General features: G+C 41.4%; 1 protein-coding gene across 1 annotated transcript in view; it reads right to left on the minus strand.

The window, feature by feature from the left end:
- shroom4 (shroom family member 4) overlaps nucleotides 1–17,659 on the minus strand; it is an 80,981-nt gene that overhangs the window by 40,628 nt on the left and 22,694 nt on the right. Inside the window, exon 2 of the mRNA XM_039821773.1 lies at nucleotides 9,728–9,879. Within this exon, the coding sequence (XP_039677707.1) occupies nucleotides 9,728–9,879 (152 nt within the window). The remainder of the gene's footprint in view (nucleotides 1–9,727; nucleotides 9,880–17,659) is intronic.

Below are 17,659 nucleotides of genomic sequence, written 5' to 3' on the forward strand. Positions count from 1 at the left end.
CTTCCCACTGGGCATTGCACATCTTTTTGCAACACTTGACACGCATGGACGCGCAGAAGACTGACGCAACCAGACAGAGAAAAAGTGACTTTTCTTAATAAATTACATTTGAAAATGACCAAGTTTACGGATTTTTTTACACTCAGGTCTAATTAGCCTGAATCACAAAGGGAGGCTTCAACAAGTGTAAAACCAAAAATAACAATAATAAACACCAAATACATGCACATCTGCATCTAAAGCGCCGTTTCCTATTCCATCAGCAGCTGTAAATAAACTGTTTGGTCTTTGCAAGCTGCTTCTTTCCACACAAAGTTCACAAAACGCATTATGTCCAAGCCGGACAGGAAGTAGAGGGGGGGAAACTTTGCAGAGAACAGGAAATGATGCTAAAGCTGAAGAATGTCCTCCTGCCTCTTCCATGGCTGCCCACTGAGAGAAACTCACACACACACACACACACACACACACACACACACACACACACACACACACACACACACACACACACACACACACACACACACACACACACACACACACACACACACGTTGGAACTAACAAAAGGTCGGTAAAAACAGGAAGTACTATAGAAGGAACATTTCCAGGTCAAGCTAACAAAACATCCCCAAACATTCTCACCCTTCCAGAAATATATTCATCATCACACCTAAAAACACCCCGAAAAGATAGAAAAAATACCTGAGGTCGCTGTTTTACTGAACAACAAGAGGGTGGAGGGCTGAAAGGTAACCTATGCCTATTAAGAAGTGCTGTTATTAACGGCGTTAACGTAAACGTTTACGTAGTCATTTTTTTCGCGCGAGGTTAACGTTCTTTTTGGCCTAGCAAACTTTGTGGTTTTTTTCACATGCTGTTGCAACAACGTTAGAAAAACTACAAGACCACACCGGATCTAGCTAGACCGGAAACAAACCACACACTTGTTTGGGCTCGCGAGCCGGCCAAAGAGTAGTAGGCTAACGTTACGTTTTGAGTGGATGGCGAGCGCGAAACGCCGAAAAGAAATTGAGCACTACAGTATATGCCAATGTTGTTTTCAATAAAAAAAGAAAAACATTTGTACAAAGCAAGCCGATCCACTTTTCCATGTTGATAAGAGCATTAAAATGAGAAAAATAATGGGACAAAAAGAAATCAAGGGACATTTAGAATAGATAAAAATGTGCGATTAATTGCGAGTTAACTATGACATTAATGCGATTAATCGCAATTAAAGTGATGGTTCGGAGTAATTTCATCCTAGGCTGCTTTGCACTTTGACCTCGAGCCAAACACCGCCCCATTAGCTTTTTCCCCTTGTTACAACGTAGGTCGAGTTAGCGTTTTCAGCTAGTTAGCTTAGTGCAGGCGCTAATGGATCCAAAGTTGTATCTCGTAAATAACCCCACTAATAATGCGCGGATTGATACCAAACGTCCACACTAGTACAAATATGTTATTTACTTATAAAACGAGGCATTAGAAACGTTTGTAACTACACCAGAAGTATATTTAAATAACACTTGCCTGATAGATTCTCCTCACGGCTGCTATTGCGCGAGATCCCGCGAGATCCCGCGAGATCACGCACAGAGCACAACATATATTGCCGGAAGAGACTACTGCTAAAGGAGAATCAAGAAGCGAGTGAACACGAACAGCAGAAGCAGCTACTGCAGCAGCGTGAGGCGATAGGACAAGATGCCACACAGTTGTATATATCCTGGCTGCGGTTTAAAAGCTAAAAAGTTCCATCCAGAGTCGTTCTATGATCTGCCGTTTCGATACAAAGACCCGGAGCTTCTACAACAGTGGCTTGTCGTTCTCAAAATGGACATCACAACGCCACTCGAGACGCTAAAAAAGAAGCGCTACCGTGTCTGTAGCAGACATTTCCCTCTGGAACAGGTCTTCTCTTCCAGTTGATTTTGGGTACGTTAAAAAATGTCCGTACAACAGCGGGGTTTATTAGTGCAGGATAGTCATCCATTGCTGTGAGACAGCATGCCTCGGAGTTTTCGGCATTGGCGAAACACGTCCGACTCCCGACAACACAAACACTCTTCCTCTGTAGCCATGGGCTGACATTGTCCACAGCTACACCACCAGTCGCCTGCACATCTGTTAGGTGTGTCTGGGACCTCCGCGATCTCCGCCGCCTCTTCTGCAGCTCTCCGATTCTCCTCCATTACTTGTAGTTCCTCGTCTGTATATTCAGGCTCAATATATGTTGTGCTCTGTGCGTGATCTCGCGGGATCTCGCGGGATCTCGCGCAATAGCAGCCGTGAGGAGAATCTATCAGGCAAGTGTTATTTAAATATACTTCTGGTGTAGTTACAAACTTTCTAATGCCTCGTTTTAAAAGTAAATAACATATTTGTACTAGTGTGGACGTTTGGTATCAATCCGCGCATTATTAGTGGGGTTATTTACGAGATACAACTTTGGATCCATTAGCGCCTGCACTAAGCTAACTAGCTGAAAACGCTAACTCGACCTACGTTGTAACAAGGGGAAAAAGCTAATGGGGCGGTGTTTGGCTCGAGGTCAAAGTGCAAAGCAGCCTAGGATGAAATTACTCCGAACCATCACTTTAAATATTTTAATCGTTTGACAGCACTACTATTAAGGGTTCAGCAGAAATGTGTGCCATAGCTCCTCATTCAATATCTAAAAAGTAGAAATGATATATACAGTAATGTGGTGTTATGTGGTTCCTGTACAAAATAACAAGTCATTAATGCCAAATTTACAGCTTCATTGCACATTTTAATATTCAGCACGCAGCAAAGTATGCTGTTTTTTCATGTTGTGAATATAAACATATGTTGCGGAGCTTGTCCAGCAGAGTTATTTGCACTTACACATAGATTTCAAATGTAATTTCACTGTTTAATATGGGAGTTTAGTACTCTGAATGTCACTGCTGTGAGCATACTTCTTAAATTCTCTTTTGTTTATGTTTTTTGCTGCAGTATTTTTTTGTGTGCATTCTTTGAGTTAAAGGACGTCTTAATTATGAGAAAAATAAAACACTAGTTAACAGCAGTGTGGGTCCTTTTTGCCATCAGTTGCATTGTTAAATTTTAAGCATCGCTCCTAAAACGGGACCAAACACACTGCTGTCTTATCCCTCCACTGAACTGCTGGGCAGGCCAGTAAATTCCTGTGGTTTGCCAAATTTAGCCTGCAGTCCTGCTCTTCTTTCAGCAGTGCAGGACAATGCAGCTGAATTGAATATATTTTATTTAAAGAATGAACAATGATGTGAATGATGGAGGGAAAGCTCAAACAACTACTGATGAGATAAACAGAACAAAAAGCAGAGGTAATGCGTGAAAACGTTTGGACTCGACTTGAAGAACAAGAGTTTTAACATCCATCTAGGAGTAAAAAAAACCAACAACAACACGAGACTCAAATGTTTTTCATTTCCGGTGTTAGAGAACTCCTTATTAATGTTATGGAAACCTGTCAGATACAATACACCCTTTTATAAATCTAAAACAAGCCTCCATATCCTTCAATCATATAATTAAATCCACCAAGAATATTTTCCTAAAAAATACAACTGCTCCAACAGTAAATACTGTACAGGGGGAACCCCAGTGAGCCATTTCCTGACGTTTCCAAGACAAGCGTATTGGTTGTAAGAAGAAATCCATGTAGCTAGTTACTCTCCATTTCACTTTAAGTTAAGTTAGTTTTAATTGAGATTAGAATAACAGAAAAGGCACACACACATACACACACACACACAAACACAAACTTGTCACACTTACTAAAATACATGTACACACGTGTGCACGCACATAAAACAACATACAAAGTGGAGTCCCTGTAGCTTGACAGAAAGGTTGACAACTGTTTGGCAGGCAGCCATCTTGGAAGACCAGGTAGTCGTGGGGTAGAAAGAGGGCCCCAAAGAAAAGCAGCAGTGCATAAAGAGACCGTAGTTTTACTTATACAAACATTTAATATGCAATATAATTGGTTGAGGACAGAGCCAGATAAATGCAGTTTTTCTCTTTTGGTGGCATCTAACTGAAGCCCAGCCACAAAACAAAAAAAAAAATTTCTATTTTCCATTAACTAATTACAACACTGACACTTAAAAAAATACCTAAGTTTAAGCTTCACATGGACAAGTAGTTTTAGATGCAAGAACTTTATGTAACTGGTTTGTAACGAGCACACAAACTCCCGTTAAAAGGCTACAGATTCTCCACAAAGGGTGAGCCGTTTGGTCATTGTCAGACCCGGGCCACGTTCAGCCCCGACAAAACGTAGCAACGCGTTTAAAAAAAAAAACTGAAACAGGGGTGCATTGAACACACTATTGTGAGCGCAAGCGCTCTGCCTTTTCATTACCACGAGTTTGAATACACGTCTCTGCTGACTGGGTATCACTTGTGAAACATCCAATAAACGAGAGAAAATATAACTCAAAGCCCTTTGCACACCGTTTCACACCGTTCCCGAGGAAACATGTCGTTCAACCAGGAAACCGTAGCAAAACGGTACACGCCGAGAGTGAACGTGCCCCAGTTCTACATGTCTGCAAACTGCGCCACCTATAGGAAGAGAAAGTAAGAACAGCAACAGCTTTGATGTGCAGATGTTAAAATGTTGATGTTCGATTCAAAAGCGCTTTTGCACACTTCTTTTTTGGGGCAGGTGCGTCGCAAAAGGTAAAGGTTACCAGTAATACTTGTTGAAGAAGTCCCGCTTGAAACGTTGTCAAATAACGTATTTGCATGTGTAATGGACAGTGTGCGGGACTTCTTCAACAGAATGTTGATGTTGCCACCTACAGTCCAAAAAAAGGACATTTATACTTTTTAACATTCGTTTGAATGCTGGTTTTCAAAACTATCTTAAAAGGTGCAGTAGGTACGCCTTATAAAACTAACTTTCTGTCATATTTGCTGAAACAGAGCCTTGTCAGTAAATTCAGATCCAATCAAGGTTAATTAAATTTGGGGTGCGTAATTCATTCTCCCTTGTGGGGGGAGGGGCTTAGGAGACCGTTTTGGGCTTAAGCAGAAACGGGGGAGGGACTGAGAAGTTGTCGATGTTCACATTTTTTGGCTAACTCCTGGATCTTCCCAATCCTACCTACGGCACCTTTAACATGTTGCAGGTTTCAAGCTGCACTGCAACAATATGTTTACATTAACAATGGATCGAAGGATGAAGTGTGATGTGAAAGTGGTCGCACGTTGTGCCAAACACACCCCCCCGGCTCTATAAAGCGTCTCAGCGTCGTTCATATCATTGTGGCCAGAAACATGACTCTACATGAATGCTAATTTTTCTCAGTGTCTGTTTGCCTCTCAACCTCCAACTTCATAAGGCCATAATACTGTACGTCACTGATGTGTTTACAGTTTATTCTGTTGCCCCCCAAGTGTCCAAAAAGTCAATGAATACTTTAATGTACAAAGTAAAATAAAAAATCCTCATCCACAGACAAAGAGCAGCTATACATTTTTTTTTTTTTTAAACTGCACACAACAGCTCATTGCCTGCAGGTGGCACAGGTGTCAAAACTGCAGCTGCTATGACTTTCTTTTCTTGTAATTGGTGCAAATCACCATGTGTAAATCTGCAGGGCTAAACTGCTCCTGTTACTGTACTTGTTGTAGGCAGGACTGGAAGTGCGTGGATAACAATGTCTGTACTTGTTTTTAATCTTTTATTTTGACAGGGTTTCACAAGGACATCTTTCATCGGTCTCCAACAGAAATAGAAATGGAAAACTGCAATCGGAGCAAACTTGTAAGTAGCTTGTTCGCCTGCTGACCCCTCAGGATGATGCCTGTGTTGGGTTAATGTTATTACGGTTTCTTCTTTGTCTAACATGCTACTCACATGCTGACATTTAATAGGTTTATTTATGCTTACATCACACACACACACACACACACACACACACACACACACACACACACACACACACACACACACACACACACACACACACACACACACACACACACACACACACACACACACACACTTTTTACACTCCTAATAATAATGACCTACTGAGTCAGAAAAAGAAACAAGAGGTCCATCCATTCACATGCCATCACCGTACCAACAGTCCCCTTGTGTTATTAAAAGAGGTGGTAACTAGTTTTGGCTTTTGACTAAGGGCCATTTTCCACTGTTAAAACTATACAAGAAGAACCAAGTGTGCAAATGTGAGCATTTCATCATCCCTGAGCAACACGTGTGTGTGTGTGTGTGTGTGTGTGTGTGTGTGTGTGTGTGTGTGTGTGTGTGTGTGTGTGTGTGTGTGTGTGTGTGTGTGTGCATCTCATGTCTGGCAGCAGACTCCTACAGTACCTTCCAGACGGTTCCTTGTTCCTACAGTAATGACTGAAACCGAGCTGGTGTGATTGGCAGAGGTCAAAGTGCAACAGGCTCCCGCCCAATACTGGAGCCGTGATTGGCTATTAGTGTCAGTAACGTGTCAATCAAAGTGAGTTTAATTCATGTGCGGGTCATGGCCACTGTTAGAGTGCTTATGCCAAAATACAAATAACAGCTCTAATGCAGGCACACAGAGAGTAATACACACACAAACCACATAAAAACACACAGATTTCTTTTCACATAAACTAGCAGAGATTAAAGGTAATTATAAAGTTGAATGTAATCTTGACTAGGCCTTATTCTCAAAGGTGTTTTAAGACCAAATTTGATATTTTTAAAAAGTGCTAAAAATGTTTAAGGTTAAGGTTGAGTCGATAAATTAGCAACTATTTCAATTATGGATGAATCGTTTCATTTAATCTTTTAAAGTTAATTATATAGCTGCTTCTCTTCCTAGTTTTCTTTGTCGTCTATGACAGTAAATTGGATATTTTTGGAGTGTTTTTGAGTTCGGAGAAAAAGTGATGGCCGTTTTTCATTTTATAGACCGAACAACAATTGTAACAGAATATAAACACAGAAAAGAAGAACTGTTAATTTCACATGTGGAGCACGTATGGATAATGATGCACATGTCTTTAGAGATACACACAAACACACACACACACACACACACACACACACACAGGGAAAGCCCCTCAGAGTCAGACATACAGCACATACCAGACACTGACACACACACACACAGGGGATATAACTGGGTGGTATGCTCATGACCAGTTACATTCCTAAATCCATCCGTGTGCGTCCATCTATGTCTGAGTCTGTGTGAATGAATTTATACTCTACTGTGTGTGTGTGTGTGTGTGTGTGTGTGTGTGTGTGTGTGTGTGTGTGTGTGTGTGTGTGTGTGTGTGTGTGTGTGTGCGTGTGTGCTGGCCTGTATGTGTGTGTCTAACAGCATTAGACAGGGGGTCCGCCTGCCACAGAAACAGGAGCAGAAAACCCAGCAACGCTCGGACTGCTGGATCTGAATCTGAGAACAAGACGTGTTGCTGACAAACAGCTGTCTCAAGCTGTCCAGAGAAGACAATCTTTCACACTGGTTTTAAGTCTGAGTCCAGTTGAGAATTACTGAAAGTATCAGAGGAGCAGAGAAGCTGAGAAACATAAAGCACTTCTTTTTTTTTTCCTTTCTCTGCAAAGTAATACAGTATTTAAAACGCACTGTAAACCTTTTAAACATGCTGCATTTCCACCTACATCCACTAAGTGGCAACAACACAAGTCTAGAGTCTAGAATGAATGAATGAATGAATGAATTAAAAATACTGACAGACAGACATATATATATATACACATCAAGATTCAACTGTGAACACAACTCATAGTGAAGTAACCTCTATCGAAAAAAAAATGTATTATTGCAACATGATTAAGGTGATAGCGAGCAAAAGTGTGTATAAATATATATAATTAGCTGACAGGGGAGTCAAATCAGGTCCTTAAACGTAGGTCCTTAAAATAGAGAGAGAAAAATCTAATTAACATCTGGGTGATAACAAAGTGCTAAACTGAAAATGTTTCCTAGAGATCGGCATATATCCTTTGAACTTGAGCTGATATGCTTTTACATCTGACCTCGGATCTGCAAGGCAGTTTCACGCAACAACCTATAGACGACAACTTGACTTTAGTTCACAGAGTGGAAATACTCCTGCCATTAGTTCTGCTTCCTGAGCCAAAAACACCATCGCCGTGCTGGGAGGAGCAGGGTGGGAAACCGAAACAATTTATAGTCCTTACTTCACCCAACAAGCGTCAGGGTGCTGCGAACAAACATTAAAGCTGCTCACGATCATATTTTCGTATTAATATGGGGTCAAAAGACTGCGTGTAATGTGAAAGGGGTCGCTCATAGTGATGAATTAGCTGACTCTGAAAGCTATTTTTTTAGCATCTTTCAGCTGTTTTGGTTTTTACGGCTCACAAGTTTACTGTTGATTACAGCTGATTAAAGCTCTGATAAACCCACAGTGCAATACTTGCCAAGCGCTGAGAATAGCTGGTGAACATAGTGGAGCATGTTGCTAAAAAGCCAGACATTTTCCCAGAGTGCAAGGATTTTCTAACTTTTTCACACAAAGTAAGATCCCAGTGCAATTAGCTACAAACGCTAATTCAGCAAGCTAGTTTGCGGGTGTGTTCATGTAATAGATTTCTTGTCAGATTTAGCGTTTCCTGATTCTCTACAACAGTGTGAGAAGAAGAAGAGTGCAAAGTTGGGCGCCTGGGTAGCTCACCTGGTAGTGAGCGCGCGCCCACATACAGAGGCTCAGTCCTCGGCGCAGCGGCAGCAGGTTCGACTCCGATCTGCGGCCCTTTGCTGCATCCCTTCTCTCTCCCCTCTAACGTCTAAGCTGTCCTGTCATAATAAAGGCCTAAAAATGCCAAAAAATAAGAGTGAGTTTGGGACAACATTTCCCACTGTTCCAAGAACCCAAATCACCAGCAGATCCACTTCAACATATGCCATAGGACATATAGGACTCCTCAGAAGAGATACGTCTCTAAGGCCATTCCCACTCCCTATTTCACTGTCATTCTGTCAACCTGAACAAACTGGAAAAACAACATCAATAATATCTGATGTGATAGGATGTCGAATCCCTACTGACCCGATTGTTTTGTTACTTAATGATGACTCTAAATTACATCTGCTTGGGAGACAGAAGAAAGTTTGGTTAGCTGGCTCAACCGCGACCAAGAAAATGATAGCTCAGCGCTGCAAAGTTACCATGACACATTGTCAGAATGGCTCCAGTAATGAGAATAGAGATGAAAAACACTGGAGTTGTTCTTTAATTATCATTATAATTCGGCACAGGAAAAAGTGATGCCAAATGATTTCTAACACGAACACAGTCCCAGACATCCACTCCTCCTTGCACATCAGAGTTTATCAGCTTCCTCTCTGTGACACCCTGAAGGTCAAAGGCTACTTCCTGTTTAACACTCTGAGAACGTGTTTGTACGCCAGGCTAGCAACATTCCTAACTGACCAGGAAACGCACAGTCAACCTACTTCTCGTCTCCGCCCCTCACCTTCCTTCCCAGATTCAACGCCAAGACATCGTAAGTGCCAGTGAGGAGAAGAACTAAACAACGGCCGACAAACGCACATCTGTTTTTTTTCAGAAGACAAATGCTCAAGTATTCACTTTGAAGTTGTGAAACTATTTAGGAGAAGAATCTGTGTGCGTGCGGATATCTCATGTGCGTGTCAACAATGTGCGAGCCCTTTGTGCATCCATTTCACATTGTTGTCGAGTGTTTACCTCCTGACCGCGAGCTTCAGCATCCGGTACGATCCCTTAATGAGGATGAGGGCTTCCTGTCTGCTGCCGTAGAGGGCGGATCCATTTATGTTAATGAGCTCGTCGCCGGTTTTCAGCTTCTTGCACAGGGCGGCCTTCCCTCCATCCTCGATCTGGAGACAAAGAATCGGTTGAGATAAAAAGAGAAAAAGTTGGACGGCAAACAGAAGCACATTCAGTTAAAGAACAAGATTTAAAAAAAAAAAAAAAAAAGTCACTCAAGGATACTTCCACACTGCCAAGCAGACTCCTTTAAAACCCATTTTTGGAAGACATTTTTGTCCAACTGTCTCTGTCCCCATGGCAACAGCGCCCTAATGAGCATCTCCAAAACAGCCTGGACCAAACATCCCACATAAACCCATCACATTCCACCATAATAGAGTGTGTGTGTGTGTGTGTGTGTGTGTGTGTGTGTGTGTGTGTGTGTGTGTGTGTGTGTGTGTGTGTGTGTGTGTGTGTGTGTGTGTGTGTGTTTGCCACAGTGCTGCCTGTGGCTCACACAGTGGTGAAGTCTGTGTTGTTAATGCATTGCTGGGATGTTTCAGGGTGTTTTTGAAGGCTGCAGAGGGGTGAAACATTGACGAGTGTGCGGTGCAGTGCGGTGTGAGGTTTGAGTTCGGACGTGAATCACACGGACAAGAAGAAGGAAAAGGATGGAAAGGAAGGAGAGAAAGAGAGGAACACACACACAGATGGACTAACCGATCTACTGACTGGACCAACGACAGGAAAAGATGTGGGCCTAACGGTACAGAAATCTGTGGTGGATGCGATTATTTTTTCAAAAAGGAAAAGATGTTTGCCAACGTCACTTTGCAGTGGTTTAATTCCAAGATATAAAAAGTGCTGTGACAACATCCTCATGCAGTGTGGGAACTAGAACTGCGATGCATTTTCAAGCCACTATATCGACCCAGTTCGTCTTGAGTACTGAAAATTGATCACTTCCTGTGTGACAACATACTGCGTTTGTCGGTACTAAATCGACCCCTCTCTCTCCCCATTTCCAGTATGTCTTTCACTTTCATCTGTTCAATGAAAGGTGTAAAATGGCAACTTTAAAAAAATTTTAATTAAAAAAAAATGTTGGTGTATTTATAAAAGCAAAATGTTTTGGTCTCAGTACAGAAACTTGTGTATCATTTTCACACTGCTATGTCAAACAATAGCCAGCCCCGATACTCAAATATTCAAGTTAATCCACTACATACACTTTTTTTTTTAAGATATTAAGTGTTTTTAAGTTTGCAAACCAACATGTCACTACTTGGTCCATGAGGGACCCACGCAGTATTTTGAAAAGAATTTATCCAAATTTACAAAAGATACGCTTAATGCTTTTTTGCAATGGGTATAAACCAAAAATAAACGCAGCAACACGTTTCCATGCTACAACAACCCACTGTCGACATCTCAGACCCTTATGCAGGATTTCTTTTTAGCCCAGTGTACAGCTTATTGCCAAAAGTGGGTTACTCAAGAAGCTAAGACTGTAAACCTCTGTTCATATCAATGTAGGCAGTGATAAAATGCTATTTAGGAGGCATCTAATAAGAAGAGTCTAGAGACATTTTTAGAGTACCTTGGGCTAAATTGTCTCATTCTGGAACGGAGTTTGGTGTGAGAATAAAGTATCTGTACGGCTTTATTTTATGGATGACAGATTCCATTAGGAGTAGGCAGGATTGAACGATTACTGCGGTTTTTAAAGAAGTATTCTCTCTCATTTCACACTCAACAAATAGCAAGCCAGATCAGGATTTCAGGGGTTGCCGGGCAGGTCAGCATTTTTGTTTTTAACCATCCCTTTCAGATTTAAAACCATGGGGAATGCCACCATTAACCCAGTAAAAGTGCTGTTTAAAGATGCTTCAGGGGCATATAAAGAGGAAATATTCCTGATTATACGGTAAGAGAATAGAGAGCAGGCTTGTCCCTCCACCTTATATTCATTCATTCACTATCTTGCTGCAAAATCAAGGGAATGCATGTCATGGAAACACAGGTCGGATTTTACGCTTTTAGGGTTTTACAGACGCTCAGCGGGAACTATGCCTTGTGAGCCAACTCAAACATAAATCAAGATCTTTCATATATTAGCTTTCTGCTGTTCTCTTGGGCCTAATGCGGTCACGAATACTGACTTCAAAAGGTTCATATTTTATAAATTTGATCCTGTAGTAATACCACTCCAAATACGGAAAACCCAGAAGCAGGCAACCGCATTTAAACTGGGCGGCTTTATCACAACTTTTGGGTTTGAAGTCTTCAGTTGACATTTCATAAGCCAGTTTAGGTGGACTGGGATCCAGTTCAAGACCTGGCTGATGAACTGACACTGCCTTCAAGCTTTTAATCTAGATTGAATAGTAGAATGGACTTTTGACTCCCAAGATAAATTAAAAGGAAAACAGAGAAACAGAAGAATGGGGGAATCAAGAAAAGATCATGCACATAAAAACGTAGCTTTTTCCACACACATATACACTCACACAAAGAGAGACTCCGGGATGAGTTGAATGAATTGAGAAAGTGTAAAATAGATGGATGCTGGTTCCGCGTAAGCTCCAAAAGTAATCTGTCAGTTATAACAAAAGGGAAGTAAGAAGGGAAAAAGAAAGGGAGGATGGGAAGGTGATGTATATATGTGTGTGTGTCTGTGTGTGTGGGGGAGCCTTAGAGGAAAAGGTGGTGAGGATGATGTGAGGAAGGGCAGGAGAAAGACAAATAAAAGGGCGATAAAGGGGTGAGGAAAGGCAGAAGGAAAGTATGAGGAGGGAGGAAGGGTGGGAAGAAAGCAGTATGAGGATGAAGGGAGGAGACAAAGGAAAAATACATGAGTTAAAAAGGAAGAAGGGAGGACGATGAAGATAAAAGATAAGATGAAATGTAGAGAGGAAAAGAAGGAAGAGCTGGTTTTATATACTTATGCCCAGCGAGCAGGTATAATTAGAGAGCAGTAATAAGAGAGTTTATTATAGGCAGATGTGTGTGTGTGTGTGTGTGTGTGTGTGTGTGTGTGTGTGTGTGTGTGTGTGTGTGTGTGTGTGTGTGTGTGTGATGAAGTCATTAACCAAAGCTCACTTCTTCACACAGGAGGGGTTAGAAGCAGCTGTTTCCACAAAGTATGGCCGTCGTACTACTGGTATACAAATACTCCATTACAAGTCCTGAATTCAAAATGTTACTTTAGTGAAATTACAGCAACATGTCTCTCGTTTCTAAAAGACAGGAATGAAGTATATATTAACTTGCTGCCATTACAATGCTGTTCAGTAGTGTTTAGAAATCATTGTGTAACAACGAGTCTGAGCCTTTTAAACACACTCAGCAATATGTGTCATCATTCAAATATTGAATAGGCATAAAACAACTGGCAAAAAGATGAAATGGCAGAAACAGAGCACTTCCAGATACAAACGTTCTGAACTAGAGAAAGAAAACAACTCTGCTGATGCCAGTTTATCAATAATGATTGATTATTTGGCCCACCCCTGGCTAGAAGTTATTCTTGTATGTACTTAATGAAACTCTTTCAGCTGTTTCGGAGTCAGTTTCAAAGCACTTTAGCTCAGTTTCACTCCAGTATGACCTACATGCCTGTGCAGTGTGTGTGTGTGTGTGTGTGTGTGTGTGTGTGTGTGTGTGTGTGTGTGTGTGTGTGTGTGTGTGTGTGTGCGCCATGCTGCTGAGGGGAAGACCAGACAGGGTGAGGTCACCCCAGGCACCGAGACGAAGAAGAATGCCCTCTTTATGTGCTGAGAAACACACACACACACACACACACACACACACACACACACACACACACACACACACACACACACACACGTCAGACACACCCTTTTATTTTTAGATTTGAGGGGTGACTTCATGGCCTCGGGTGCGTGCGCGCATGTATGTGTACAGTAGCACGGGGCCCGTCATTGTGCACTGGAAAAAAAACGGGAATTGCCTTGCTGGTCACAGGTTGTCATCACTAGGCTATCACCTGACAGACAGACACAGACACACACAGACACAGACACAGACACAGACACACACACACACACACACACACACACACACACACACACACACACACACACACACACACACACACACACACACACACACACACACACACACACACACAGCAAACTGCACCGAACAACAGCCTCTTTATCAAAAACTGAAACGATCAGCTCCAGCCTGAAGATCATTAACAGTGGGATACAAAACGATTCTACAGCAGTGTGTGTGTGTGTGTGTGTGTGTGTGTGTGTGTGTGGCGGGGCAAGGCGGTGCCTAAACGTGTAAAACCTCACATTACTGACTGAAAGGTTGAGACAGAGAAAATTTGTAGTTCTGTGGATAACACAGCTTTAAGAAAGTCTGAAAGCGAAACAGTGTACATATACACTGTAACACACACACACACACACACACACACACACACACAAGAAAAGATGCTCAAAACCTCTGGCAGAGAGTAGAGTTTGGGAAAAGTGACTGTGGACAGATACAAAAATTTAAATCACACACATACGCGTTTGTACAACACATAAACACACGCGCACACACAAAGATACACAACCGCTGACGAGAAATAAAGTGAAGGAAACAGTTTTTCATTTGTTTACATAAAGACATCCAGAGAGTAAAGGAGGATTTGTGCAGGCTTGGAAAATATCGGAATCAATGTGTCATATGTTTGAATGAAACAAGTCTAAAGAAGATAATTGATCTCACACACACACACACACACACACACACACACACACACACACACACACACACACACACACACACACACACACAAACACACACACAAACACACACACAAGTCTAAAGAAGAAAATTGATCTCACACACACACACACACACACACACACACACACAAACACACACACACACACACAAACACACACACAAACACACACACACACACACACACACACACACACACACACACACCCCTATAATAAACTCTCTAATTACCGCTCTCTAATTATACCTGCTTGCTGGGGATAAGTATATATAACCTGCACACCCACCCACCATCCACCCACCCACACCCACACCCACACACACACACACACACACAATCGTCTACCTCTTTAAGAAGTACTTATTCAGTCATTTAAATGCCACAAATAGAAGCCAGCATCACTTCCTGGGTGTCAAAGTTTAGAATAAGTCTTCACGTGAACTCATGTGTATTTGTTACAGTTTTTGCTAATTGCTTACACACTGAAATCAAAAGTATTACACAATTATCAAAACCTTACACTCAAGGAGCAAAACACTGGCCCAGATGTGCACCACTATAAGCACTATGTCAGCCTCACACTTCTTGCAAAACAATAAACGCAGTGATTCGCAAGAGACTAAACACACTTGTATACATTAGACACAGAAGTATATCATGATGTCACTTCCTTGCAATTCCAGAGCACTGACTGTCAAATGACCACACATATGAACTAATTTGAGAAACACAAGCACTATAAAAATGCAGCAGTTAAGGTCCAGTGTTTTCTGTACTGTATTTCTTTTTAGATCTTTTTTTTTGTTTGTTTTTACTGTAACTGTAACCTGTACTGGATTTTTGATGAGCTAAAGCTAGTGTTATGCACACTACTGTAGTTAGCTGTATGAAAACTGGGACATGTTTTGTTGTTGATTCTCTATGTTGACATGTTGACTGATTTGGGTATATGGAGAGAAATCAATTATATCTTCCTCAGTCTGCAGCATTGGTCTAGTGTAGTGTTTGGTGAACTTATTGTATATATGCACTTTATCTGTGTACTTCATTTACAGTACTCTAATCACTGAGAAGTAGAATTGCTAAAAGTGTTTTAGGTTAGCAATAGCAGTGTGAAACTGGTTCAAACTGAATAAAGTCTTATGAAACGTGTGTTTCATTTGGTAACAAAATATGTTTTTTATAAATACGTGTAGAGTGTTTCATTTTGCAAAGGGTCTGAGGTGTTCTGCTGATTGGGTGTGTGGTTGTGCTAATTGTGTGTAGTGTTCTGAAAAACCGGTCCCTGTTCTCAAAATAGTGCTTAAAGGGGTGATAGAATGCAAAACCGATTTTACCCTGTCATAGTTGAATAACGACAGTTCGGTGGGTAAATAGGACATACATAGAAGCTCAAAATCCCATGGAACTACCAAACGCCGCTGCCCTGACAGAGCTCCAGGGCCTGCAGCTCGCTGTTCTCCCTCCCCTCTTCCTGCTGCCGGCCCAGCCGGTGAGTGACTGAGAGCGCGGTCAGCGAGCTTGTTACGCCCACAATCTCTTACCGCAGCCCGCATGTTCCAGTAAATCTTATAATGGATATGTGTTGAGTTTTTTAAACAAACAATCGGCGAAATAAACGCCTCATGTCCGCGAGTCTCATTGATAGAGCCGCGGTGAGATGGAGTCCATCAATGAGAGCTAGCTAGCCTCCTCCTTACTCTGACATTCACAAAAATGCATTCAATTGAAATCCGAAATCGGACAAGTGTTAGCTAAGCTTTGTAAGACCTTGGGGAACCTGTAATATACATGCTGTGACGAAATTCAAACTGTAAATATACTATAGTTATGCCGAAAGTGTAGCTAGCTAGCTGCGCTATTTCCCCATTGTATTGAATGGGACATATAGCTAGCTAGCTAGCTAGCTGCTCCTCCTAGTAACACCCTGAGTTCATAAAAATACCTTAAATTCAAATTGGACACAACGGTTAGCTTTGTAAGACCTTGGGCTAGATGTTATATAAGTGGTGTGACGAAATTCAAACTGTAAATATACTATAGTTATGCCGAAAGTGTAGCTAGCTAGCTGCGATATTTTCCCATTGTATTGAATGGGACATATAGCTATCTAGCTTTATATAGTTGATATCTTGCATAAAAAAGTCTCAGAAGTGAATTTGGTAACGAAACATTGCAGTGTCTGGAATATGAGATTCTGTCGCGTCTCTAATGTGTGTGTATTGGGGATTCGATCAACCAATCAGCGCGCAGCTCATCTAAATATTCATGAACATACCATATTTGGAAGAAAAGCTCTTGTTACAAATAGGGCCAAAACACAGGGATGCATAAGGGCCAATAAAATATCAACCAGGCCATTTTCAGCCCAACCAATGTTACATACCCCATTAGGAGACCATAAAGAACAGTGTGTAATACCCTATATAATCATTCTATCACCCCTTTAAGCAACCGAAAAAAAAACGAAATAAAAACGTAATGTGGTATTTTGCAGCTGACATGATAAATAAACATCATTCTCGAGTAGATTGTAATTATCACTGAAGTATCTTGTCTAATCTGAGGTAAATAAACTTCTATTTTGTTTATAAAATCATTAAATGTTCATTTCATGCCGCATTGCTTCCCGTTTGGGCCTTATAAAAAGCCTGACTGAATACTTTTTAAAGAGGTTATTAATGCGAGATCAGATTTCAAATTGTTGTGTAGTGTTTTAAATCAAACCCGCCTCAAGAATACACAGTTCAAACACACAACCAGTGCGTTTGCATGCACTTCGGTAACAGTCAGCTTTCTGCACTATTCCGATTTTCTTTAAAAGGTCATGTAAACAAGGAGGTAGGGGATCGGAGATTTCTCCTGGACAACACAGATTTCTTGTCCATGTGCACGTAACCTGGTTGTACTTGTCTTTTAACAAGTGTGCATGACAAAGACAGATGAGCGGTGGAATTAAAAAAAGAAAAAGATCATTAAATGTAGTGATGTGTCCTTGTATTCGTAATCATTCCATCTAAAGCCGGAAGAAAGCTGAAACTGGCACAAGTAGACCATTTACGTCTAAATAAGTCGGTTTCTTTTTCTCTCTCTTTTTTTTAATTCAGACATAAAGTTGCAAAGTGGAAGCAGCTATTTCG

Source organism: Perca fluviatilis, chromosome 14, assembly GCF_010015445.1.
Source record: "Perca fluviatilis chromosome 14, GENO_Pfluv_1.0, whole genome shotgun sequence".
Classification (NCBI taxonomy): domain Eukaryota; kingdom Metazoa; phylum Chordata; class Actinopteri; order Perciformes; family Percidae; genus Perca; species Perca fluviatilis.